The 27,189-nt window shown below is 42.1% G+C and overlaps 3 protein-coding genes across 5 annotated transcripts; all 3 read left to right on the plus strand.

Annotated features, from left to right (window-relative positions):
* The first annotated feature begins 648 nt into the window (after nucleotides 1–648).
* On the plus strand, nucleotides 649–13,004 carry LOC143878232 (carbon catabolite repressor protein 4 homolog 5-like). Of its 3 annotated transcripts, none has more exons than XR_013250899.1 (6): nucleotides 649–829; nucleotides 909–1,214; nucleotides 3,191–3,243; nucleotides 3,342–3,423; nucleotides 12,564–12,632; nucleotides 12,859–13,004. XR_013250899.1 is itself a non-coding variant. In XM_077380536.1 (6 exons), exons 2-6 carry the CDS (start codon nucleotides 3,023–3,025, stop codon nucleotides 12,874–12,876), a joined length of 255 nt encoding a protein of 84 aa, XP_077236651.1. In that variant the 5' UTR covers nucleotides 1,108–1,214; nucleotides 2,990–3,022; the 3' UTR covers nucleotides 12,877–13,004. The 3 variants fall into 3 exon arrangements, 1 of the variants encoding a protein (XP_077236651.1); XM_077380536.1 differs by lacking the exon at nucleotides 649–829 and adding an exon at nucleotides 2,990–3,055 and having other exon boundaries at nucleotides 1,108–1,214; XR_013250900.1 differs by lacking the exon at nucleotides 649–829 and having other exon boundaries at nucleotides 1,159–1,191.
* Nucleotides 7,026–10,331, plus strand: LOC143878080 (uncharacterized). The gene is made up of 3 exons (XM_077380414.1): nucleotides 7,026–7,574; nucleotides 7,664–8,005; nucleotides 10,233–10,331. The coding sequence occupies exons 1-3, from the start codon at nucleotides 7,134–7,136 to the stop codon at nucleotides 10,329–10,331; spliced, it is 882 nt and encodes a 293-aa protein (XP_077236529.1). The 5' UTR covers nucleotides 7,026–7,133.
* A 9,799-nt stretch (nucleotides 13,005–22,803) lies between the features above and the next one.
* On the plus strand, nucleotides 22,804–25,101 carry LOC143878233 (uncharacterized). The gene is made up of 2 exons (XM_077380537.1): nucleotides 22,804–23,148; nucleotides 24,043–25,101. The coding sequence occupies exons 1-2, from the start codon at nucleotides 22,853–22,855 to the stop codon at nucleotides 24,908–24,910; spliced, it is 1,164 nt and encodes a 387-aa protein (XP_077236652.1). The 5' UTR covers nucleotides 22,804–22,852; the 3' UTR covers nucleotides 24,911–25,101.
* Nucleotides 25,102–27,189: the final 2,088 nt, after the last annotated feature.

A 27,189-nucleotide genomic window follows, 5' to 3' on the forward strand; every position in this document is an offset into this window, starting at 1 on the left:
GTAGGGCCTACTTTTTTTTGGGTTTTGCTAACGAGGGCCTTAAGGTGCACTGGAATGTGTTTTCACACTCATTTCCAACGAAAAAGTTTTAAATGGTTGATAAAAATCCCAAAACATTCTCAAGACGTATGCAAAAACACATTCCCAATGCACCTTAACGAATGCCCTATAAATCCTTTTTAAATTATTTGGCATTTTATCTAGGTAAAATATAGCAACACTCCAATGTTTTAATAAGATGCGGGAAGCATCTTGTCGTTTAGTATTTAAAGGCACTGTAAGAGGCTAAGAGCTTTTTGAAAACCATAATATCCTTTTGACAGCCCTTTAAATGTTAAACAACAAGATGCTTTCGCACACACTACAAGAAACTTAGCCTTCAACGACGTTCATCTACCCACGTTTATTAATAACATCGCTGTATTGACTAATTAGCCACGTTTATATAATAAACGTCGGTGCATCTAATTTCCAAGTCCTTCCCGTAATTGGCTTCTGTAATTATCAATTAACGTCGTTTTCAAAACGTTGGAAATGTCTGAAAGCAGCTACGTTTTCGCACAAAACGTCGCAAATACTGAAGCGAATTTTTAGCTACGTTAATTGATTGTTGCTAATGGTTAATAAAAATCCGGAAAAAGACAACTATCATAACCCAAGCACGAAAATACATTCTTTCCCTTTTCTCCTCCCGTGCGAGTGTATTCTTTCCCTTTTCTCCTCCAGCGCGAGTGTTTCTCCCTCCACCTCTGTTTTCCACCTCGCGCCAAGTAAATCTCCGGCACTAATCTCTTTCCGGCGAGAATCTCTTCTGCGTCTTCTTCATAAGGTAGTGAATTCTTTTATAGATTTTGTCTAATTTATTCCCTCTAGGGTTTTGATAAATATTTTCAATTTATTTTTTCTAGGGTTTTGAAACCCAAAAAAGGAAGTGATGCAGATTTGGAGGGTTTCCCTACCTATTTCGTGACAAAGAAGGCAAGAAGAAAGGGTGTGGTTTTCTAGGGTTTTTTTTTCTCTTTTAAAATTAGGCTTTTGAATCTCCTCTTCTCATATATATATTTATCTTAAATCTATTTATATTTATTTTTCTTCGTACGTGTCCATCAAAAACCCTAAATCTGCTGTTAAAGAGGCTTTAAAACGTTAAAGGTTGCGGTATAGCTGTTGAAGAAGCTTTTCTTTCGAGAGGTTTGTGGTTATTTTGCTTTAGGGTAATCTCTCTTCCCTAATCTCTCTCATTTCTTACCTGTAATGTATGGTTTAAACTTTTTTGTTTAGGGTTTCTGCTTCTTGATGAAGGGGTTTATCCATTGGCTTTATACTTAATTTCTGGATTTTTTGTGTGTTAATTTTCAACATGTTTTGAATTTGTTTATCATATTGATGCCTGCATTAATTGATTTGTTCTTATTTTCCATAGTCCGTGAGCAATTTCTCTAATTTATTTTCTTCTCTTGTTTTTAATTGTCTCTTTGTTCCTTGTTTTCATCCTTTCTGATGAATGAGTAGTAGATTAGGTTTGGTTATAGATGTTCTTTAGGTACATGATATTATTAAGTTATGCCATTTACGTATAAATTAACTTATGTTAAAATTGAAAAATTAAAAATATTTAATAAGTTCTTAATAACAAACTAAAACTACTGAACATGTGTTACCCACATGCCCACCAGTCCTAGTTAAACTTGCGTTATTCAAACATGGCTTTCATGGTTTAAAAAAGAAGCCAAGGTATTGGTATAAGAAGTTTGATTCCTTCATCTTAGGATTTAGAAGATGTGAATCCGATCATTGTACCTATTTTTGTTTTGCGGTAATGGTGGCTTTATGATCGTACTATTGTATGCCGATGAAATGCTAGTTGCAGGTACTTACCAAGATGATAGTAAAGTTGAATGCTTAGTTGGCTAGGAAATTTGATATCAAGGATCTGGTGGTTGGAGATCAACCACAAGTTGTGTTTTGTCTTTGCTCCATGGCATAGTGAGTTAACTATCAAAGTTGCAGTCTGTTATGGCTTTGCCCCCCTATAGAAGCAGAGTACATGTTAGTTATACATGACTCTAAAGAAGGCAATTAGATGGCGAGGTTACTTAGAATTTGGGCCTTGAGAGAAAGAAGGTAATAGATCGTTGTGAAAATCAAAGTCCATTGAATTATGCTACAAATCTAATTTATCAACTACAATTGTTCATGACCCTGTTGACGAGTATATCACATTGCAGAAGATTAACATCAAGAACAATGTAGCGGAGATTCTGACAAAGCCAATTATAAGAGAGAATTTTATTTGGTGAACGACTGCTCTGATACCGTATAGAGAAAGACGGATTTCACAACATCGGAAAATTCTCTTTTTATCATCTATAAAATAAGGGTTAAGGTCTCATTTTAAATGTCTCTTTCTCCTCTTTTAGTTTTCTCATTTTTTTCTCTAAGTATGGGCATGCTGGGTTTCTTGAACTCGGGGTGGTGCACTCCTTGTTCGTGCCATCTTGGCGTAGGCAGTGTATCCTCGGGACTTATTTCCATAGTAGCCACCTGCATATGTGAGGAAATGAAGTCTATAAGAGAAAGCTTCGGTTTGCCTTGCCTTGCCTACTTCTCATTATTCTGACTGTTTCTAATTTCCCTTTGTGTTCTTCCTTTTTGATTATTTGCGTATCCATCTGTTTGAGCATTCACCATACCAAATTTATCCTAACAAATATCACATCTAAACCCTTTTAGGAGTATTGGGGATTCAGTGGCTCCCATATATACAATCAGGGTGCAACTTGGGTTGGGCTCAACCTGTTTTCGGGTCAGGTTTGATTGGTATTTCCTTGGGTTGGGCTGGGAAAAGCCAACCTGATTTAAATCCTTGCAACAACATGGTGTTATTTATTTGGATCTCTATGCCGTTTTTTTTTTTTTTTAAATTATTTGGATCTCTATATATGCATTATGTTGCAAATATGAGCCTTATTATTTGTGAACCCCTCAGGAGGTGGATAGATATGATGATCTTTTGAGCAGTATGAGGAACAAAGGCTATATTGGTAGCTTTAAGGTGAATATTCTGCAAAATTCAACATGGGTGTGGGTTTGATTTTTATACTTGTTATGTTTCTTATGAATCTTGATCTGTTACTTTGATGAGTAAAATGATTCGAGCTAACATTAGATGTTTTATTCGATCTTGCAGAGACGTACTGGGGAGGCAATGGATGGTTGTGCCATATTTTGGAAAGAGAATTTGTAATTATTTTTGCTCGTGCTTCATCTTCTTTCACATTAAATAGTAATGTGCTATTCTGGTTCAGTTAGATTTCTGACTCGTGACTTCATTGTCTTAGGTTTTGCTTGCTGGAGGGAGAGAGCATTGAGTTTAAGGGGTTTGGTCTCCGTGATAATGTGGCCCAACTCTTTGTATTTGAGGTAGCCATGTATAAATTGATGCCTTTGATTCCAATTTAACGAAACCTTTAATTTCTTTGTTACATGACTTCTATCATTAGTATTTAGAACGTAGGTCACATGAAAAAATTCATTCAATGAATACATTTCCTATGCATCTGATCTTTTCTCATTTCCTCACAACAAGCAAAATCAGAAGAACAGGGATGGTGGTTTTCATTTGAATTCCTCCATTGGCTCTTGATATTCAATTTTACAATAGTATTTGTTCTTGTTAGACCTAAAATCGGTAACAGGTACAGCAGTGGCGTAAGAACTGAGAGCGAGTGACGAGGGAGGTTGAGTATGAGTCCTGTGGTGAGTGTTTAGTCCTGCACAAGGCAAGCGAGGTCAGAAGACCAGACCGGGTTTTACTCCGGACAGGCCCTTCGACACTCAAGTCAGTATGAGCAGGAGTGAAGGGGAGATGTCTAAGAGTTTAAGAAGAGAAGGGATTTTCGCATTACCCATTAGTCTGAGCTTTAGTCCCCTATTTATAAGAAAAATCTGTTGAGGTGTCCTGGACAAGTGTCCAGGACAGGTGGCGGCCTGTGAGAGGCTGGATCTCACCTACTCTGAACAGGTGGCAGCCTGTGAGAGGCTGAGTCTCACCTACTCTGGGACAGGTGGCAGCCTGTGAGAGGCTGGGTCTCACCTACTCTGGGACAGGTGGCAGCCTGTGAGAGGCTGGGTCTCACCTACCCTGGGACAGGTGGCAGCCTGTGAAAGGCTGGTGTTTTCACACCCCATCAGTTGCCCCCCAGTTTTCCAAGTCATTGAAGGACTTGGGAAAGTGTGATCACTCGTTTTTCTGGATGGGGAGACGTTGTTCGGGGGCGAATCGGAGAATTTAGCACGGAGTCCGGAGTTCGCAGTCCGGAGTACGGAGTTCGGAGTTCGCAGTCCGGCGTACGGCTTCAACCGGACTGGCTCCTGGCGCATTACAGAGTCATTATATCCAGTCCGGAGTTCGCAGTCCGGCGTCCGGAGTGGGGAGTTCGCAGTCCGGAGTACGCTTCAACCGGACAGTCATTATATCCAGTCCGGAGTTCGCAGTCCGGCGTCCGGAGTGGGGAGTTCGTAGTCCGGAGTACGGCTTCAACCGGACTGGCTCCTGGCGCATTACAGAGTCATTATATCCAGTCCGGAGTTCGCAGTCCGGCGTCCGGAGTGGGGAGTTCGCAGTCCGGAGTACGCTTCAACCGGACTGGCTCCTGGCGCATTACAGAGTCATTATATCCAGTCCGGAGTTCGCAGTCCGGCGTCCGGAGTGGGGAGTTCGTAGTCCGGAGTACGGCTTCAACCGGACTGGCTCCTGGCGCATTACAGAGTCATTATATCCAGTCCGGAGTTCGCAGTCCGGCGTCCGGAGTGGGGAGTTCGCAGTCCGGAATACGCTTCAACCGGACTGGCTCCTGGCGCATTACAGAGTCATTATATCCAGTCCGGAGTTCGCAGTCCGGCGTCCGGAGTTGGGAGTTCGCAGTCCGGAGTACGGCTTCAACCGGACTGGGTTCTGATGCTTCATAGAACGCGTTATATCCAGTACGGTTTTTTCCGGACTGAATTTTGTCTTCTAGCGGCCAGTTCGGTGCGGACCGGACTGATTTTTGTCGTCTTGTGAGAACGCGTTATATCCAGTACGGTTTTTTCCGGACTGAATTTTGTCTTCTAGCGGCCAGTTCGGTGCGGACCGGACTGATTTTTGTCGTCTTGTGAGAACGCGTTATATCCAGTACGGTTTTTTCCGGACTGAGTTTTGTCTTCTAGCGGCCAGTTCGGTGCGGACCGGACTGATTTTTGTCGTCTTGTGAGAACGCGTTATATCCAGTACGGTTTTTTCCGGACTGAGTTTTGTCTTCTAGCGGCCAGTTCGGCGCGGACCGGACTGATTTTTGTCGTCTTGTGAGAACGCGTTATATCCAGTACGGTTTTTTCCGGACTGAATTTTGTCTTCTAGCGGCCAGTTCGGTGCGGACCGGACTGATTTTTGTCGTCTTGTGAGAACGCGTTATATCCAGTACGGTTTTTTCCGGACTGAGTTTTGTCTTCTAGCGGCCAGTTCGGTGCGGACCGGACTGATTTTTGTCGTCTTGTGAGAACGCGTTATATCCAGTACGGTTTTTTCCGGACTGAGTTTTGTCTTCTAGCGGCCAGTTCGGTGCGGACCGGACTGATTTTTGTCGTCTTATGAGAACGCGTTATATCCAGTACGGTTTTTTCCGGACTGAATGCGGAGTGCGGAGTGCGGAGTGCGGAGTGCGGAGTGCGGAGATCCATCCTTGGGACGTGAATGTTTACGCGCGTGCTTGATCGTATTGATGGTGGGAGAATGTGTCCGTCATAAATAGGGGACACGTGGCGCAATCCGGATGGCCTCGAGATGCGTGCATCGCATTTATTGCCCCACCGCCTCTGAAAAACTATATAAGGAGGTTTACCCCCTTCACTTTTTACTTTTTACTTTTCATCTTTTTTTCTCTTCTTGCTCTGGGAGTTTCCACTTCTCAGTTCGCAGCTCGCAGTCCACAGATTGCAGATCGCAGTTCGCAGCTCGTAGCTCGCAGTCGCGTTCCAAGATCTTTTAGAGCTCCACTCACCGGTATTCCTCTCAGCCCTTCCTTTTACTATGTCTGGTAGTACTTCCAATTCCGAGTCCGGTACGGGGTCCTCCACTAGCAGTATTTCGGAGTTTAGGATGCCTCAGGAGCCTGTAGTGGCTAGTCCGTCTGATAGGATAGACCTTGTAGATAGTGACGACGGAGGGGATAGGGATGAAGTGTTCTTAGATCTGAATGCCACTCCACCCTTGACTGGCAGTCTCCCGCAAGCAGGAGGGAGTGTTGAGAGCGACGTTAATGAAGCGTCCACAACATTCCTTCCTGGCCGGGCGGTGGAGGTGATCGCTAGAGCGCGGATGGATGCCGATCCAAAATACAACTTGCGAGCTCTAGTCGAGGAGAACTACCTCACCAGGTCTATGCTGGGAGATATCAGGGATAAATACTGTGTGCCCCCGAGATTTGAACTGAGGGCAGCTATAGAGGGAGACAGAGCCTGCAACGAGAGCCAGGATCTCTGTATTTATGAGGAGTCACTGAGGGCAGGACTCCGATTTCCGTTGCACCCCTTTTTCTCAGCGGTGCTACGATACTACGGACTAGCCCCGGCCCAGGTAGCTCCGAACTCATGGAGATTATTAGTTGGGTTTTTATACCTCGTCCACGGTCGGTTAGAGAGGAGTGTGACTTTGTCACTGTTCCGTGCTTGTGCACACCTGAAGAAGCATAAAGAAGGGGGCTGGATCTACATTAGCCAGCGCCCTGAACGGAAGATAATCACTGGCATTCCTTCGTCGATTCACTCGTGGAAGAATAGATTCTTCTATGTTGTGGATCAGGAGGCCAGTGAGCCCTGGTCCGTCCCTCTAGTGTGGGACACTCCAGATACCTCAAAACTGAGTCGAAAGCCGCTCCTCGAAGGTGAGGACAGGATAACATTCGCCTTGATGCGGAAGGAGATCGAGCAATCGGGCCTCATCCGTTGTAAGGAGTTTTCTAAAGAGGCGATTCTGGTCGGGCTGGGCGTGAGTGCCGCGACTCCAGAACGTATGTAGCTAGACTTGTCTATGCAATCTGTTTATTTTTTATATACTTGCTTCTGACCGTTGGCTGCTCATTTGTCTTGCAGAGATGAAGAAACAATCAACCGTCGAGAAAATCAGGCAGGGAGCTCAACCGCGGGCACAAGAAGGTGCTCAACAGACGCAGCAGGAGCGCCAGAAGAGAAAGGCGACTGTGCTGGGGAGTCCGGCCCCGTCACAGGGCACTCCTCCCCCATCCCAGAGGCCCAAGACTAAGGTGAAGCTAATAGGCCCCTTTGCTCAGGGCGGTGGCTCTTCTAAGTCCGGTGGTGCTTCTACCGGAGCCGGTTCTGGGGCTCGCCCTCCTATGGGGATTAGTGAGCACGTCTTTCGACCCAATTGGGCCGTTCTGAAGGATGACACTGCCTTAGGCGAGAGCCGGGTAGCAGCAGAGCTTATGAGCAAGTGTTTGCTGCAGAAGGACAAGCAACAGGTCCTTTACGAGCCGCCAGCTACAGGAGAGGAGGCTGTGTTGTCCTCCGCTTACCAGGTAAGGAAGTAGTGCTTCGATTTGCTAACTTTCTGCCCATTTCTTCCTTTCACCATACTGATGCCTGTTTCTTTCTGTTCTTTCTTCAGATCTTGCTATACTATAATGACCTCAAGGAGAAGAGTAAGAGCTTCTCCCAAGCCATTACTGCATCTGAAGAGGTGAACGGAAAGTTGGCCGCTGAGGTGCAGGAGCTTCAAACGAGCATCGGGCGAATAGAGGAGGAGAGGAGGTTGTTAAAAGAAGATCTGGCCGCAGAGAAGAGGAAACTGGCCAAGGCTGCTGAAGCCATGGAGGCTCAAAGAGGAAGAGCTACTGACAGGCAGGAGAAGGCAGTGAAAGAGGCCACAGAGGCAAAGGAGGCTGAACTTTTCAGCCTGTCGAGCGAGGCTTACAGTCTTGGATACTACGACTGCCTCCAGGAGCTCCAGGCCTGCAACCCAAATCTATTGATGCAGAACATGACTCTCCCTGCCAGGCCGAAGATTACTGATGAGGAGCCAGATACTCCTGCTGACATCACCTCTCTTCCAGATGCTTAGATTTTTTTTTTTGTTTTTGTTTTGACCTCTTTTTGTAATGGTCCTTGAGACCCTACAGCTTTTACCAGCATGTTTAAAGTGAATTTTGTAATGGCCCTCGAGGCCCCACATATTCTGATCAATGAAATCACATTTGTCTGTCTCTGATACTTCTCAACTGAGTGATTTGCTTGACTTTGTCTTTTTATTTTGATAACCTGTGAATGAGGCCGTTGATGGTCGAATTGTGACGAACTGGTCTTTTAACAAGTACCCAAGTTTTGTGAACTGGGTTTCCAGATATAAATACCCAAGTTTTGTGAACTGGGTTTCCAGATATAAATACCCAAGTTTTGTAAACTGGGTTTCCAGATATAAATACCCAAGTTTTGTGAACTGGGTTTCCAGTGCGTACCCAAGTTTAAGAACCGGGTTTCCAGTGCGTACCCAAGTTTAAGAACCGGGTTTCCAGTGCGTACCCAAGTTTAAGAACCGGGTTTCCAGTGAGTACCCAAGTTTTGTGAACTGGGTTTCCAGTGCGTACCCAAGTTTAAGAACCGGGTTTCCAGTGAGTACCCAAGTTTTGTGAACTGGGTTTCCAGTGCGTACCCAAGTTTAAGAACCGGGTTTCCAGTGCGTACCCAAGTTTAAGAACCAGGTTTCCAGTTCGTCCCTTACATCGAGTAGTTCGATTAGCAGTGATTCCACTGCATTTTTGCTTTTGAGTGCCATTGCATAGCACTCCCTGGACTGAGGTTGATCTCCTCGAACTTCACCCACACCATTGGGGGTTATGAACTTCATTTTTTGGTGGTAGGCTGAGGCGACTCCACGGATCAAGTTCTGGCCAGGCCGTCCTAAGATAGCGTTGTAGACCGAGGTGGCCTTTACTACCAGAAAGTTGACCATGGCGAATGCTTGACAAGGTGAGTCTCCGACTAGGACAGGGAGCTCGATCTGCCCCACCACTTTCACGACCTCTCCGGAGAAGCCAAATAAATCTGAGTTCGCCGGCTTTAGACGGTCGTCGCCTATCATCATTTTTTCAAAGGCGTGGTAGTATAGAATGTCTGCTGAGCTTCCGTTGTCCACGAGGATTTTCTTCACCTCCCAGTTGGCAACGAGCATGGTTAGAACCAGTGCATCGTCGTGGGGGAGGATAAGGTTGTCCAGATCTGCATCCGAGAAGGAGATCTCATTCTCCGTTCTCGACTTTTTGCTGGTAGTGTGCACGGCGTTAACTCGCCGTGCATATGCTTTGCGAGCGGTAGAGGAGGTGCCCCCAGCGGCAGGCCCACCCATAATTGTACTAATGACCCCCCTTGGCTGAGATCGGGGTGCCTCAGGTTGTGCATTGGGCAGCTGAGGGGTTTTGTCCCGAGCAAAGGGCTGTTGTGATTTCGGAGGGCTACGGCCCTGGGGGCTCTTTCCTCTACGCTCTTGGTTGCGATTGTCAGTCCGGATATACTTTTTCAAATAACCCCGGCTGATGAGCTGCTCAATTTCCTCCTTGAGTTGCCAACAATCATCTGTGTTGTGGCCGTGGTCTTTGTGGAACCGGCAGTACTTCGAAGGATCTCTCCTGTTTCCTTTGGAGATCATTCTAGGTGGCCACTTCACGAACTCCTCCTCACTGATTGCCGCCAGTATGAGCTTTCTGGAGGTATTGAGAGGCGTGAAGTTCTCTTCTCTTCTCTGAGGGGGTGGAGACTTCTCTTTTCTGGGAGGTTTATCCTCCCTGCGCTATTTAGGCAGATTCTTCTCTTGAGAGGTTATCCTCCGATTTGAGTTAAGAGCTGCTAGTGTTTCTTCCACCGTTATGTACTCCTCCGCCCCGGCCATGAGATCCGCCAGTGAATGCGGATTTTGTCGAGCCACAGCTCGACGGAAATCGTTGGACCGGGCGCCTGCGAGGAGCGCATTCATTGCTGCTGAGGGATCTAAATTTGGCACTTGAAGTGCCTCCCTGTTGAATCGGCGGACGAACACCTTCAGAGGCTCGTTGTCTTCCTGTCGCAAGGCCATCAGGGAAGCTGTTGTTTTCTTTGGCCTGCGGCTGCTCATGAAGTGGCGGACGAGGTCCTCTCCAAAATCGTCAAAATTGTTGATGGAGTTTGGTTTAATCCTGGAGTACCAGTCTCTTGCCGCGCCAGTTAACGTTGTTGGAAACGCTCTGCAGATGAAGACATCAGAAGCTCCGTGGAGGAGCATCATTGTTCTGAATGTCTCCAAGTGATCCACGGGGTCTGTGGTGCCGTCGTACTGGGGGACGGCTGGCATTTTAAACCCTCTGGGTGCTGGGGCACCCAGAACATCATTAGTGAACGGCGTTCTACTTGAGAACGCCCTGGAGGCGGGCCGGCTCTGGTCCTTCGCCAGTTCCTCTATTTTATGGTCCATGTCCTCCATTCTCTGTAGCAGGGGATCCGTTCTGTGGTCCCGGGACCTGATTCTTCCCACAGATCGGCTTGTCGCGGAGCCGGACTGACTCTCCGGACTCCTACGACGAGGCCGGGACTTTACTTGTGGTGCATGCTCTTCGTGAGCTCGGGGTTTCTGTGCAGAGCGGGACCTCGACCTTTGGCGGCGATGAGGCTCCGTCTGTGCGTGCCTAGCTGCGGAGTGATGAACTTGTCTGGCGGAGTGGTGAGTTCGGCCCTCCCCATGGCGTGATGACTCTCCCCTGTGGACATCTGGCCTTTCCTGGCCAGATCGTAGAGCTTCTGGAGGAGGTTGGGGAGGCGCCTGCAGTAGCTGCTGGTACTGCCCGACGAGGGCTGTCATCTGCTGAAATAGAGCTTGAACTTGCTCCGGAGTGGGCAGAGGGTTAAGATGTTCTGAGCGAGCAGGGCTCTGCTCGGCGGTAGCAGAAGCTGCTACTACCAGCGAGGCAATTCGCTCGCTCCGGGTCCTGCGAGGTAGCGCGGCTTGGTCGGTCTGCGCAGAAGCTAACCGCGCACTCTTGCGCCCTGCCATTTTTGTAAGTGAGATATGTAAGAACAACTTTTAGTTCTTAGTCCCACGGATGGCGCCAATCTGTTAGACCTAAAATCGGTAACAGGTAAGCAGTGGCGTAAGAACTGAGAGCGAGTGACGAGGGAGGTTGAGTATGAGTCCTGTGGTGAGTGTTTAGTCCTGCACAAGGCAAGCGAGGTCAGAAGACCAGACCGGGTTTTACTCCGGACAGGCCCTTCGACACTCAAGTCAGTATGAGCAGGAGTGAAGGGGAGATGTCTATGAGTTTAAGAAGAGAAGGGATTTTCGCATTACCCATTAGTCTGAGCTTTAGTCCCCTATTTATAAGGAAAATCTGTTGAGGTGTCATGGACAGGTGTCCAGGACAGGTGGCGGCCTGTGAGAGGCTGGATCTCACCTACTCTGAACAGGTGGCAGCCTGTGAGAGGCTGAGTCTCACCTACTCTGGGACAGGTGGCAGCCTGTGAGAGGCTGGGTCTCACCTACTCTGGGACAGGTGGCAGCCTGTGAGAGGCTGGGTCTCACCTACCCTGGGACAGGTGGCAGCCTGTGAAAGGCTGGTGTTTTCACACCCCATCAGTTCTTATAATCTACGCAACTCAACTCAACTAAGCCTTTGTCCCAAACTATTTGGGGTCGGTAAATGAATCCTTTAGAAAATTTTCATGAGTATCTGTTCTTATAATGAAGGTGAAGTACTAACAAAGAAAAAGGATAAGCTATATAGCAAGTCTAGATTGGAACAATTATGTAAAGACTGCACCATAGATGAAAATCTCGGCTATGGGATATTGGGGGTGGGGGGAATGGAACAATTACCAAAACTGTTCTGTTGGGGGACATGACTTGTTTTTTGGCAAAACTTTAAGGACCCATTCCCAAGGACCAAGCATAAAAAATCGCTAAAATAGGGATGAAATGTTAGAAGTAAGTCCTAATACTCTATATTTTCACATAAAAGTAAGTCCTTTCATGATTAGCAGGATTTTTTTGAAATGTTTTGGCCAAAACAATTAAAAACAACTCAGTTTTGGCTGAATTAATCCATCATTACAGTAAGGCTTATTTTTCCATTTTATTAGAGTGGTTCAAATGCATCCAGAGTCTCTAGCTAATCCAGTTTGTCTGCCGAAAAATCTGCCTGAAACGCGGACAGAACCCTGTCAATACATCGACCTCTACTTGAACTAATTGCATGTACTTGTATACAATTTATTTACCCACTATTGCCTCCCTGCTTATTATCACATATAATAATTCGACTATTGCGCTTTTGCACATTTGCAGTTCCTTTTGGACACCGCATTATGTGCATTACGGCCTCTACGTCATTTACTTTGGGCTTGTGCCTAAGGGCCTTTTGGACATTTGATCTGTGTGAATTCTTTCCTATAAGTTCTGATATCGTATTATATAATCAATGTCATCTGTTTCGAACGTTGTTACTTGAAACTATAAGATTGTGTCTGCGACTTTTTTATGCCTTGTGAAGGTGGAACTGATGATGCTAAAAGAAGTGGCCATGCATTTGCTCTTGCATTTTCTACTCACTGCAGGCAAGGTATTCATGCTCACTACAATTTTCATGTTTGCACCTTTTTTCCCTGTATTTTTTTCTGTTCTTCCAATTCACCTTTTTTTTTCTACTATGTGGGAAGTAGAATCTTGTTCTTCAGTTTGGATATATTTCTGTGGTACTAATCCATTATCACATTGTTCTCTATGTCTATATGGAATGAATCTTGTGTGCCGTTATGTTTGCTTATTTGTGTCTTACTGATTCGCAGATCCCGGTTGTATCGTAGGAGGCAGATACGATTCTTAAGGAGACTGACCATGGGGCACGAATCAGTCATTCTACCTTCTTCAACAATCTGATTTTACAAAGGATTTTCATCAAATTGATAAGTGCAATCTGATTTTTACAGTTTTATCTTTACTCTGACTTTTAGCACAATACATAAAATTTGGGTTCGAGTGACACTAAATTCTAATTCTAGTAACCAAATTTAAGATCGAGTTGCTGGGTTCGAGTAATACCAAATTCTGGATCGAGTAACCAAATTTATTTGGAATTGCACCAATAATGGTTCGAGAGCTAAAGATCAGTCCCATTTCAATATTGTATATCTGTCTTTTTTCTAACACCCAATAATAACTCTCATGTTTAAGCCCTCTGTTTCAATGATTAGGTTCATCATAGTGTACAATTCTTAGTTCATATCATTCCCACAACGTGGCCCACTAGGCGTCTAACAGGCTTCTCATAGTAAAGGCCAATCATCCAGATTTGGGGGTTACATTTGGTTTGTCCGTTATTGGGCTTTTCTCCATTAGTGGATTGCATTTTCTGTGCCGTGATTTGGGACCATTGCACCTTAAAGATTTTAGAAGTCGTTGGTGTGTTTGTCTCATCGGCAACCATAAGAAATTGATTTCTGGGTATTTCTGAAATCTAGATGGTGTCAACTAGACCTATATACTGTTGGCTCTTATAGCCAAGTGGAGGTATCATCATGATTTGGTTTGTGGTACATGTAAATCCTTGGTGGTTGTTCTCTGTGTTTAATAATTTTGTTGATTGCACATTGATTAGAAAGCTAGCTACTGCATGTTATTTTCTTTATATTACCTAAAAAGCTGTTTTACGAGTATCAGTCTCAATTATTCAAGAAAAAAAAGTAACAATAGTCCCTGGCAGTGAAATGAAGTACATCCCATGGTCCTTTATTGTGATTTATAAATCATAAGAATGACTTGCTGTATTTTAATTAGTTTCCAAGTCTTGCTTGATATACTTAATCAATTCGATCTTGAACATATAATTCACGAAACATACATGTATTGACCAAACATACCTAATCCACTTGCCTAATTTACAAGAGAACCTTTTGAGAGGCATATATGCATATGGTAAATGAATGCCTATATTTTCTATCCTCTTCTCTCTTTTTGATCTTTTCTTTTTTTAATGTTGAAGGGAGAAATATTGAATTGATGTTTTTTTATCTTTTGAAGGATTTAAGAAGACCTCAGCAATCCAACAAAGGGTGTGAAGGTGAAAAGGTTATGCGGGCTCTTGGTTCATGCTCGTGTAAGTGGTACTAGTGTGAGGGAGGGATCAACGCATTCTTTCAAGTGCTGTTCATGTTGTTGTTGGCACTCCTGGTCATGTTTTTGATAGGCTGCGAAGACAATCTCTTCGTCCTGACTATTTTAAGATGTTTGTGGTGGGCGAGGCTGATGAAATGTTTAAATAGGTTTCAAGGATCAGGTCCTCCCTTAACCTGTACCTCTATACTAGCTTTCTTAACTATATCGGTTTTTTATTTCTTGTTTTTGTTACATTCCTTTTGTCAACTGAGCTTAAGTCCTGAGGAAAAGACCGAGGTTGATACATTCAAGTCCTCTTTAGCTACATTGATTTCATCAGGTGCATTGCATTTTTATGGTGTAGGACCTCAACATGGGCATAATGAATTTTTTGTAAACATCTAGTTGACTGATCCTTCCCATTTTTCAAGTACTTTAATTAATTATCTAAACCATTACTGAAAATCTCTGTTTTTTAAAAAAATCTATCAAATAAGGAATCTTTTTTTGTTGCGATCAATTTTGTCATAGATTGTAGTTTCTTGAGCTTGTGATCACTACTACCCTTCTCTTGTTTTTCAATATTAACATGTCAATATTAGCAGGTATTTGATCGATACTCAAAACTGATTTAAAAAAAAAAAAACCCATGTTTTCACCGGCGTTCATAAAACGTCGCTGAATATTATATTCACCGATGGTCATTAACAAAATGTTGCTGAATGAGATATTCACCGATGGTCTTTAGCGTCGCTGTATTTACCGATGGTCACAAAACGTCGGTAAACACACATCCAAAGGCCTATTTGGATTTTTAATGATATCTTGACCGTCGGTGTAATATTACATACACCGACGGTTTACTTAAAACGTCGGTGATAACCTTAAGACCGACGTTTGTTTCTTATTTTTAACGACGTTCATAAACGCCGGTATAAATAACAACACCGACGGTTTGCAAACAAACGTCGCTAAATACTTTTAGCCACGGTAGCATCAGTGACGATCACTAAAAGCGTCGGTGTAAGATACACCGATGTTCATTGCCATATGCACCGACGGTCATGACCGTCGGTGAATGTCACTTTTCTTGTAGTGACATTTTATTAAAACATTGCAATGTTGATATTATTTTCCTTTATCTATTATGCTTTCTTATGGATGGATCATGCATAGAAATCCATGCATGGTAACACGCTAACACCCAATCCATGCATGGTAACCATACCGTCTACTCTTTCTCCCTGACAATCGAGACGGAGATTACAATCGCTAACACCCAATCCATTTCCAAGGAAATTAGTCTCCAAATGATTGCCAAGGAATCAACATTACTCCGAATCAAGCTACACCATGTGGAGCTCACCCGGGAATGTGATTCCAACATTCAGTATAAAAAGGAGGTTCACGTACAGAAGAGGGGTTCGATAATTATCCCACTCTCAAACTTGCTCGATAAGGAACCAGTAAGCCACCTTCTTCTCCAACGTGAAACCCTCCTTCACTCTCCATTGCTAGCAACCACTCCCAAACCAAAGGAAAGTAAACCCAAACCTCGGTAATCCTGTCTCCATTCGCTTTATCTTGTTGATTTATTATTTGAAGATGCGGGAATCTGACTTGAGCGTTGAAGTGGTCACTCGGGCCCAAGCTCCGGGACCCTGACATCATTTTCTGTGACTCTAGTTTTACAGCGGCAAGTCTCTACCAGCGGTGCGATCACAGATACGGATTTTGGCATCATCAATACTCCAACTCTAATCCCCAAAAAATATAGAATTTTCTCCTAAAATTGAAAGCTATGTGATATGGCAACTTATGAAAATGCCTTTGTTATACAAACAGCAAGCAGGCTAAATGATGAGTCTGTAAGCCCATTGTCAATGCTCTGAACTATCAAACCAGATTAATTCTTGTATGTTTAATGCAGCACCTTAGGCATTCAAAGCACAATGCAGAGAAAATAAAGGAGGTCCAAAGTGATTCATCACAGAGCTGATCTAATTCCTTTGAATTTAAGGCATTAATTTCGTAAGAGAGAATCAAAATACCTCAAGTTATTAACAGATGAATAGACTCTAACTTTCCTTGTTTTAATGAAAACCTTGGATCTGAAGGTAGGAATCGTCCTTGCCATTACAACTTTAAAGATATTTTCAAATAACTCGGTTCAAGTAACTCTAGGAATTTACAAGATCCGATTGTTTCTCATGGAGTTTTTGCACCGGTTAGGGGAATTTGTGAAAATCACTAACAGAGTCGAGATTTCAATAGAAAATTGCCACCAAGACTCACGGATTCGTCAAAATCTCCAGCTTTGTGTGTAGAACTGGACAGCTTTACACCGTTCAAATCTTCTTAGTTCTTCTTAAATGAGTTCAAACCAAGCTTTTAGGTGTGGAGAAAAAGAAACAAGAAAGATCTGCTTGTAATCAAGCTTAAAACCCTATTTGAAAGAAAATCCACAATGAAACCCTAATTATTTGCAAGAGGTTTCCCTCTCAAATGAGACAAACTAAAGAACAACTCCTCAATTTTTATTCCAAAATCTATTTACAATTGTAAAATGATCTATTTACCCTTATTTTATCAAAATGACAAAAAACTCAGAGATAAATGCTAGAAATAACCAAACTATCCCTAGAGTAGCGTAAGAAAAAGACCAAAAGAGGACAGAGAACCATGAGAAAATGACTTAGGATACCCTACAATACAAGTAAAACACAACTAAAGCAAATGGGAACTAATTAAACTACCCAAGCCAATGAGCCAACAATGCGCCAGTGTAGAGATTCCCAGGGGAAGCTCTTGCATCACTCGACCAGGCCAGGCCGAATTGGGCCACCACTTGGGATGGGAATGGCTCAGCCCACATGTATCATTTGATGAAAGCACTCCATTCCAGCTTCAAAAGAATGCCTGGAAAGACTAGCCATCTCATTAAGTAAGATATCTTGATTCTTTTGCCTTTTTTATAAATTTTGTACATAGTCAAAATGCTCCTTTTTAGGTAAGCTGGGATGTTAACAATTTTTGTAGGGGAATGATATTTTTCCCCCACTTTGACTGATAAAATCCCCCCCTTTAACATTATGTGTTAACTTTCAAAGGTAAGAAAAAACGTTAAAGGGGATGAATTTATCCTCAAGTAGTGAACCATTCTCACGGAAATCGTTAAAGGGGGTGGGGGGATATCATTCCCCCATTTTGTAGGCTATCTTAGTTCTAGACTATAATTTATTATTCATATACCCATCCCAAAAAATATTTTCCATAAGTACTATACATATAGAATTAGCTTTTAAACAGTTCAGCATCCCACGGCTCTATTGGTGTGTCTGATTCCTCAGATGCGGAAGTGAGGGCGGCACATTTTGGCATTTTGAATATTGATAGAAGGTTGATGGATCAGACAATTGTTGAGGGAGATTCGTTAAATGTGAATCGTTGGCTGAAAGGTGGGGTGGCTCCTCTGTGGAGATTTCTTTCCATTTTTTATGAGATTGAGGACTTAACTGCGGGGTCCGCTATCGGCTTTCAACATGTTAGAAGATCCGCAAATGATAAGGCGGATGCGCTAGCTAAGCGCGGTGTCTCCGGTGGTTCTATTATGTGGTTCGACCACCTTCCTCCCTGAAAAGGGGTTTTCTCTGTATTTTGTTTTTTCTTCGTTCCTGTTTCTTTCTTGCTTCCTATTGTAGATATGGGTGGTCCATCTCGGCCTCCTAAATTTGCTATATATAATTATTGCCATTTCAAAAAAAAAAAACATTTCAGCATTCCATAGTTACTTAAATTCAAGCTGCTTTTTTTTTAGTAGTTAAAATATGTTACTTTGTTTCTAGTTTCATGAGTAATTAAGAACCTCTTTAAATGCCTGTAAAATTGTTTGCAAATAATTTTATATGCAAATACTGATTAGCAAGAGATAATTTTTTTAAAATGATGTATGGATTGATTTTGCTGGAAGGCATGCACATGTTCAAGGGAAGAGGATCTAGATACATGTTGCTTTTGCAACTACATAGGTGATGTAAAACCAGTGCCCCTAAATTACATGAACATATATCAGCAAGTAGAGATCATCCCTCTTCGTGGTAGTGATAGTGGCTACTTCACTGGAAAGTCCATAGCTCAAGATGGGTTTCCTCCGGATTTCTTTAGGACAAAAGGATGGAAAGTTTATACTTCGACACCAGATGATTTGCAAATTTGCAATTAGGTGAGGCACATGGTATCGATGTTTCTCTACGAATGTGCCTTCCTGAATTCAATTTTCCAATCTCTAACAAGTGCTCATCAAGAAAGGTTTTGGGTAAATGGTATTGTCCTTTCATGTTCATTGGGGAAGAGGGTGATAATTTGAAAGATCAAATGAAAAAAAAATCCTTGTACTGTGAGATGAGTATGGAGCAATTGTGGGAAGAGATTAACACGTGCGAGAATGACCGTAGCCAAGGAAATGTCGTGGTGGTGAATGCAAGCGTGCGAAGGGAAGTTGCATTGCTCTATGGCAAAGAAAGGGTGCAGGAAGATGCATGTGTCGTTGATGAGATGAGATGGTTTAGGCCTCTTAAGCATGAGGGAGGAGGAGGGTTGGGTGTAGGGTTGAGCTTGTCAATTGTAGAGAGAATGAGATGGGAGGAAGTAAGGGGAGGGTGGGTTGAAGAGAAATAAATGGATGTGAAGGTCGAGAGGGTGGAGGAGTTTGGAGGTGTGGTGGTGGTTGGAAGAAGTTTGGCTGTTATGTGTAGGTGGAGAGATTTGTTTTGAGGAGGATGGATGGGAGCAGGGGCGATGCCAAAAATTTTGCACAAGGGGGGCAAAAATTATAGTAATTTTTTATCTATCTTGAAATTAAGATAGAAAAAATTTCTATCTGAAATTTTGCACAGGGGGGCAAAAATTATAGTAAATTTTGCACAAAAAAGGAGATAAAAATGGTAAAATTAAAATTTTAAACTTATTTTCTATCTTAGGGATGATTGGAAAGGGGGGCATATTTTTTTAAAAAGGGGGTAAGTATTAAAAAATTATTAAAAAATAAAGGCATTTTTTTTTTTTCCAAAAAAATAAGGGGGGCAATTGCCCCCCTTTCCTCTCATGTGGCATCGCCCCTGGATGGGAGTGTGGTGATAACATATGATTTTAGGCACACCCATCGAGTTAAGTGCAAATGGGAGTGATTGGGGGGGTGGGATGTTTATCTTGCGCCATGCCTTCTGCAAACATTCATTCCCATTGTATAGTGTATGCATCAATGTGGTGTGAAATGGCAGAGATTTCTCTTTGGGAAATGGTATCTGCACCACTATGTTTTTATAATTGCACGGTCCTAGCTTAGCTTTTCTATTTTAAATGGCTTGTAGGAGCTTTTTGGGAAATGTAATGACCTTTTGACAGCTCTTTAAATACTAAAATACAAGATTGAGTTGCGTACATAACAAAACATGGTTGTGCTGATATCATTTCCCTTCTCTTCTAAAATGTTCAATTCCGTGTCTATTCTTGTGTGCTAATATGGTGAAACACAAATTAAATAAAATGATTCTGATTCTGCAGAAAAGAAAATGAAGTGTTTCATTGAAATCAAACCATGATCAAATAGAGTAGAAGATTAGCACGCATAAGGAGTCTTGCACTTGTACCTTATGGTTGTTCATAGAATTACCCTCTTAGATGTCAGGTCAGAAGAAGATCAATATCCGAGTTCAAAGGGAGACATAAGATCTGAGTTGAATGACAGGAAAGAAGAAAATGAGAGAGAACTCTTTAAGGTTTTTGACTTCTAATCTATATAATAACAACTGAACTCTAGATGGCTCTTTAGCTAAGCCGTCCGGGTCTTTAGTCAAATCAAAGTTTGAGATTAGAGAGCTTGAGCTCCATTAAAACTATAGTTGATTATAATTGCGTCATATTTCAAATACACTCTTAAATGCTTAACACTTTCTAAGGCAAGCATGGTTTGCAAGACTCGGTGGCAACAAAAACACACTGATGTTTTCTTTAATCTTCCGTGTAGAGTTTGGTGAAATTTGTATACAGGTACACTAGCAAAAAACCCCGTGCGATGCACGGGCCGACAAAGAATTGTACATACCACATCATACGTTGATCTTAGCCGCCCATGTGATGGAACTTAACATAAATAGGTTGTGCCCGTAAAATAATTTACATAGGCTGATCGTAGCCCTCCAATCTATAGAGGTTTCCATAATTGTTGTTCCTCTTAAGGTGCCCAGAATTCGTCAATATTTTTATAGGTGTCCTACATCTGTAATATCAAACTTTCTGTAATTTGACCTGCACATAGTGAATAAGGAAAAGTAGTTCCCGATTTCCAACCCGACCCAACCCGATTTGCAATTTCCTCAACCCGACCCAACCTGATTTCCAATTCGGGTTGGGTTGGGTCGGCTTGGGTCGGGTTGACCCGATTTGATATGGTACCAATTGTTGACCACCTCAACTCAAGCCAGGTTGTTTTGGATTTTGAGAACCAATAGTGAGTCACCAATAATCAGTTTTTAACTCACAATCGGTTCTCAAAATTCAAACCAAATAGGGACTAACAATTAACAAAGGGAAATGTTATCCGCACCACTATATTTTGATAATCACACTCCTCACTTTATTAAAGTACGGTATGGCCCGCACCATAAGATTATCCAAACCATCCATTGTGGACTGTGGAGACTATTTCAATGTTGAAAAAGAAAAACACATATACAGAACTTCTTCAGATGGAACCCAAATTCGGGTTTCGGGTCGGGTCAGGTTGCCCAACAGCCCAACCCAACCCGATTTGCGAAAAAGCTTAAGCCAACCCAACCCAAATTCGGGTTGAACCCGTCCCGCGTGGGAACATCTAAGTAACAATTATGGTTTCAAATTACATATAGTGCTAATGTCCTCACTACCATATTTTATAATGGCACTACTCACCATATTTTGTTGATCGCAGTCCTCACTTTATTAAAATGTACGGTATGGCACGTACCATAGGATGATCCAAACCGTCCATTAGATGGGCCACTGCCTACATAGGTTGTGCTCCAAAAATAATTTTCATAGGTTGATCTGAACCCTCAGATCTATAGTGGGTTATAGGTTGATCCAAACCGTCTATGTGATGGAACACAACATCAATCAGTCGTGCCCGTAAAATCATTTCCATAGGTTGTTCCTAGCCCTCCAATCAATAGAGGTTTTCATAATTGTTGTTCCTCTTCAGGTGCTCGGAATCCGTCAATATTTTGCAAGTGTCCTGCATGCGTAATATAAAGTAGTTCTTTCGTCATTGCCATATGTCTTTACCTCTTATTGGTAGTTTTTTTTCGTATTTGTCATAGAAAGGAACCCGGGTCGGTACTTTTCATATGTAGATTACGATTTTACCTTCAAATAATTTCTCATAGAGATAGATATTAGATATCAGCAAAGGGGTTAATGGTAAAAGAGTAATGCTGATGTGTAAATCTCACTGAAAAAAGAAAAGAAATTCCTTTTTTCTCTAGCTATATGGTGGTAGATATGACAACCAAAGTAAACTAGATTTCAGATGCCAAAGAATTGATTAGAAAACCAGTAAGCTATAAAGAGCTTGTCGATATTATATTTTGGGAAATGTTATCAGCACTACTGTATTTTGATGAGGGCACTCCTCACTTTATTAATAGTACCGTATGGCCTGCCGCATAAGATGATCCAAACCGTCCATTAGATAGCCACAGCTTAAATAGTTTGTGCCCCAAAGATTATTTCCATAGGTTGATCCTAATCCTCTGATCTATAGAGGGTTAGGATCAACACTCTAACATTCAGATCGGAGGGCTAGGTTCAAACTACGGAAATGATTTATGAGGCACAACCTATTTAGGCTCTGGCCCATTTAATGGATGGTTTGGATCATCCTATAGTGCAGGTCATACGGTACTATTAATAAAGTGAGGAGTGCCCTTATCAAAATACAGTAGTGCTGATAACATTTCCCTATATTTTTTTAGGTGCATTTGCCTTTTCAAAGAAAATTTGTTTTGCGGTCTTTCCTGGAAAGTGTATGTGACATATCACTCTTCTTTTGGTTTTTACTGGGAAATCAGAATATGAAAGAGAATTGAAACAAATCATTGGCCAAGAGGAAACTTCGTTAGTGACCTCAATACCATTGACTTGACTTATAAAACTATAATATCCACAAGAATATCAAAGCCCTTTTTCTACACTTTATCTTTACAAAGAAATTCTGTTTGGGCGATGATATCTTCACCCCCCGCAGTAGGCATGCGCCCCCTTTATAACGTGAACAGCAGGCAACAGTAGGCATGCGCCCCCTTTATAACGTGAACAGCAGGCAATTTTAACGCTTTTTGACGTCAAAACACCTTATCAGGGGGGCGCACGGGTGAAAATATCACTGCCCTTTTGTTTTGCGTTCTTTCTTGGAGAGCGTATGTGACATATCACTCTTCTTTTGGTTTTTTCTGGGAAATCAGTGTGAATTCCTTGGCAAAAAGAAAACTTCATTAGAGACTTCAATACCATTGACTTGACGTATAAAAATATAATATCCACAAGATTATCAAAGCCGTTTTCTACACTCAATGACCCCATTTTCTTTGTTTGTCTATATATCAGATTAGAATAAGTTTGATTTTGGTGGAGAAACTTTTGTTTGGTAAAAAAATGTATGTGACGAGGCCTCTTTCACTGTACAGGAAGTCTCCTGAAGCTACAGGTTGGTCTCCTCCCGAAGGTCCTAATTCTGGTTATCTCGTTCTTTTTGATGAAGAATCAGAGGCAGAAGCTACAAGTTGTTGGGGAACTTGTAAAGATAACACAGTTACAGATCTCCCTTTCCCTCAGAACAAGATCCTGACCGTTGCAGACATCTCGGACAAGGTGGTGTTCATCCCTGTAATGGACCAGCCTTTGTCTTCCAATCGATATTATGTTATATGGGCGGAAGGCAAACACCAAGGGTAATTTCCTTCTCCTCAGCTTTATATATCTAGGCTGCTTGCTACTTTATATTGACTCTAAATTACCCTCTTTTCGTTAAAATCTCTCTCTCTCTCTCTCTCTCTCTCTCTCTCTCTCTCTCTCTCTCTCTCTGTTTTTTTTTCTTTCAGTACTTTGCCTAAACAGCCTCGAAAGAAAATTCTGATGAGAAATGTGTGGTTTACACTTCCTGAAAGAGAGATGATATTTTCACCAACTTTCCCAGCATTTCCACTTATCCGGGAAATAAAATCGTTCTAACGAAAAGAACGATTTCCCAGCATTTTCTCTTTCAAAAAAATATGAAGTAATTTTGCTGAGAAAAAAATTAAAAACCCATTTTTTTTTGGGTATTCTCACTTCTTGTACCCATTATTTCATTATAGACTTTTTTTTATTTTTTATTATTAATTATTTAATTTTTGAGAATCCTCTTACATGAGTTGCAAAGAAGGTAAAAGAATCAAGATAGCATGCTTAAGAAGCTGAAATTTCGGCTGAAATTTTGTAAAGAAATAAAAAAGGGCATGTTTTCAAAATTTCGGCCGAAATTCCCGAAATTTCGGTTTCGGTAGGTTTTGATTTCGGAATTGACCGAAATCTGAAATTTAGGTCCGAAATCTCGGATTTCAGCCGAAATTTAAAACCATGGTTTTAGGCTATAATTTATTGTTCAAATGCCCATCCCAAAAAATATTTTCCATAATACTGTAACTTATTTCCTTTCTAGTTTCAATGGATAGTTAAGAGCCTCTTTAAATACCCATTTAAAAATATATTAAGTTAAAATAATAGACTGGCAAACAACGAACAATTTTGATCTCAATATTAGAGAGAGATGATTTTTCTAAATGATGTATGGATTGATTTTGCAGGAAGGCAAGCACAAGTTCAAGAGAGGAGGATATGGGGACATCATGTTGCTTTTGCACCTATGTAAGAGATGTAAAACCATTGCCACTAACTCACATGAACATATATCAGCAAGTGGAGATCGTCCCTCATAGTGATCGTGGCTACTTCAGTGCAAAGTCTGTAGCTCAAGATGGTTTTCCTCCAGAATTCTTGAGAACAGAAGGATGGACAGTTTATACTTCGACACCACGTGATTGCAAATTAGGTGAGGCACATGGCATCAATGTTTCTCTAAGGATGTGCCTTCCTGATTTCAATTTTCTAATCTCTAACAAGCGCTCCTCAAGCATGGTTGTGGGTAAATGGTATTGTCCTTTCATGTTCATTGGGGAAGAGGGTAGTTTGAAAGATCAAATGAAAAAATCCTTGTTCTATGAGATGAGTATGGAGAAATTGTGGGAAGAGATTCACACGTGCGAGAATGATGGTAGCCCAGGAAATGTCGTGGTTGTGAATGCAGGCGTGCGAAGGGAAGTAGCCTGGCTCCACGGTGAAGAAACCATGCACGAAGATGCACATGTCGCTGTTGATGGGATGAGATGGTTTAGGACTCTTAAGCATGAGGGAGGAGGAGGGTTAGGTGTAGGGTTGAGCTTGGCAATTGTAGAGAGAATGAGATGGGAAGAAGTCAGGGGAGGGTGGGTTGAAGGGAAAGAAATGGATGTGAAGGTGGAGAGGGTGGAAGAGTTTGCAGGTGGTGGCGGTGGTTGGAAGAAGTTTGGTTGCTATGTGTTGGTGGAGAGGTTTATTTTGAGGAGGATGGATGGGAGTGTGGTGCTAACACATGATTTTAGGCACACCCGTCGAGTTCAGTGCAAATGGGAGTGATTGGCGGGTGGGATGTTTATCTTGCGCCATGCCTTCTACAAACATCCATTCCCATTGTGTAGTGTATGTATCAATGTTTGAGAAATGGGAGAGGTTTCTCCTTTACCATGTTCAATTCTATGTATTCTATTGTGCTAATATAGTAATATGGTGAAACATAAATAAAATGATTCTGTAGAAAAGAAAAAGAAGCATCTCGTTGCAATCAAGTCATGATCAAATAGAGTAGAAGGCAATTAGCACATATAAGGAGTTTTGCACTTGCACCTTATGGTTGTTCATAGCACTACCCTCTTAGATCTCAGGTCAAATGAAGATCAAGAGCCTGAGTTTAAAGGGAGGCACAAGATCAAAGCTCAGGGATAGGAAATTCCTAGCGTATCTTTTCTATTTTAAATGGCTTGTAAGAGCTTTTTGGGAAATGTAATGACCTTTTGACAGCTCTTTAAATACTAAAATACAAGACTGACTTGCCTACATAACAAAACATGGTTGTGCTTAGGGGTGGCAATGGTTCGGTTTCGGTTCGGTTTGACCCCCAAACCGAAATTTGAATCGGTTTGGTTTTACCAAACCAAAACCGAACCAAAACTGAATTTTCGGTTCGGTTTCGGTCCGGTTCCACCAATTTTGCCACCCTTTACTCATAATAATTGCAAATATTCGGTTTCGGTTCGGTTTGATACCCAAACCGAACCAAACCGAAATTTGAATCGGTTTGGTTTAACCAAACCGAAACCGAATTTTCGGTTCGGTTTCGGCTCGGTTCCGGTTCGGTTCGGCCAATTTTGCCACCCCTAGTTGTGCTGATATCATTTCAATTCTCTTTTACAATGTTCAATTCCGTGTATATACTTGTGTGGTGAAACACAAATAAAATGATTCTGATTCTGCAGAAAAGAAAATGAAGTGTTCCATTGAAATCAAATCATGATCAAATAGAGTAGAAGATGATTAGCACGCCTAAGGAGTCTTGCACTTGTACCTTATGGTTGTTCATAGCATTACCCTCTTAGATCTCAGGTCAGATGAAGATCAATATCCGAGTTCAAAGGGAGACATAAGATCCGAGTTGAAGGACAGGAAAGAAGAAAATGAGAGACAACTCTTAGGGCCTGTTGGGATGTCCGAGAAGATTTTGAATTGGATTTCTTACATTTGCAGCCCTTTTTTGCTTTGTAATTTGGATAGGATCAAATTCTTGGATTTCTAATTCAGCAGCTGACAATGAAAAAAAAATCAGATTTCTAAATTTGCGGTGGAAATAAGAAATTGGAAATCCACAGATCTGGCAGTTTCCTTCACCCTCTTTGCTCCTCAACTTCTCCCCTCCACTAGGAAGTACCCGCTTCCCTCTCTGTCCCTCTACATGAGCTGCCGGATTTATTCATTTTGTATTCAAAACTCAAGTCCAAATCCAAATACAAAATGGGAGGTATCCAAACGGACCCGTTTGGATGCAGAGAAGATTTTGATTTGGATTTCTCACATTTGCAGCCCTTTTTGCATTGTAATTTGGATCCGATCAAATTCTTGGATTTCCAATAATTCAGCAACCGACAGTGAAAAAAACCAGATTTCCAAATAAGCTGTGCAAATAAGAAATTGGAAATCCATAGATCTAAAAGTTTCCTTCACCCTCTTTGCTCCTCAACCTCTCCCTTCCATAGGAAGTACCCCCTTCCCCCTTCTCTCTCTCTCTCTCTCTCTCTCTCTCTCTCTCTCTCTCTCTCTCTCTCTCTCTCTCTCTCTCTCTCTCAGCATGAGCTGCCAGATCTATTCATTTTGTATTCAAAACTCAATTCCAAATCCAAATAAAATATATGAGGTATCCAAACGGGCCCTTAAGGTATTTGAATTTAGGTTTTGGGGAAAACCTAAATACCAAAAGAGAGTGGGTTTCTCTTTTGGGAAGGACGGCAAGAGAGGACGAGCGAGAGAGGCTTGGGGTGTGACGGCCACCCTTAGGGAGAAAGAGAAAAGGAGAGATAAGAAGAAGGAAGAAAAGGGTTTTTTCTTGGGTTCCTCTTGAGTTTTCTTTTGGGTTTTCTCGGGTTTCTCTTGTATACGATCTTGGGTTTGAGAAGCAAGGAAAGGGTCGCGTAATGCAGGGGGAGTGAAAATATCATCGCCCTTGATTATAATTGCGTCATATTTCAAATACACCCTTAAATGCTTAACACTTTCTAAGGCAAGCATGGTTTGCAAGACTCGGTGGCAACAAAAAACACACTGATATTTTCTTTAATATTCCGTGTAGAGTTTGGCGAAATTTGTTT

Source organism: Tasmannia lanceolata, unplaced genomic scaffold, assembly GCF_043159265.1.
Source record: "Tasmannia lanceolata isolate RefF3 unplaced genomic scaffold, GAP_Taslan_0.1 ptg000006l, whole genome shotgun sequence".
In the NCBI taxonomy this organism is placed as follows: Eukaryota; Viridiplantae; Streptophyta; class Magnoliopsida; order Canellales; family Winteraceae; genus Tasmannia; species Tasmannia lanceolata.

Excerpts from the sequence above, each read along its gene's own strand:
- LOC143878080 (XM_077380414.1), top strand. The coding sequence starts at position 7,134 with ATGAAGAAACAATCAACCGTCGAGAAAATCAGGCAGGGAGCTCAACCG. Across the intron at positions 7,575-7,663 it reads TGTTGTCCTCCGCTTACCAG|ATCTTGCTATACTATAATGA; the intron begins GTAAGGAAGTAG and ends TTCTTTCTTCAG. Across the intron at positions 8,006-10,232 it reads ACTGCCTCCAGGAGCTCCAG|TCTCTTGCCGCGCCAGTTAA; the intron begins GCCTGCAACCCA and ends CTGGAGTACCAG.
- LOC143878232 (XM_077380536.1), top strand. The coding sequence starts at position 3,023 with ATGAGGAACAAAGGCTATATTGGTAGCTTTAAG. Across the intron at positions 3,056-3,190 it reads GCTATATTGGTAGCTTTAAG|AGACGTACTGGGGAGGCAAT; the intron begins GTGAATATTCTG and ends TCGATCTTGCAG. Across the intron at positions 3,424-12,563 it reads CCCAACTCTTTGTATTTGAG|GTGGAACTGATGATGCTAAA; the intron begins GTAGCCATGTAT and ends TGCCTTGTGAAG.
- LOC143878233 (XM_077380537.1), top strand. The coding sequence starts at position 22,853 with ATGTATGTGACGAGGCCTCTTTCACTGTACAGGAAGTCTCCTGAAGCT. Across the intron at positions 23,149-24,042 it reads GCGGAAGGCAAACACCAAGG|GAAGGCAAGCACAAGTTCAA; the intron begins GTAATTTCCTTC and ends TTGATTTTGCAG.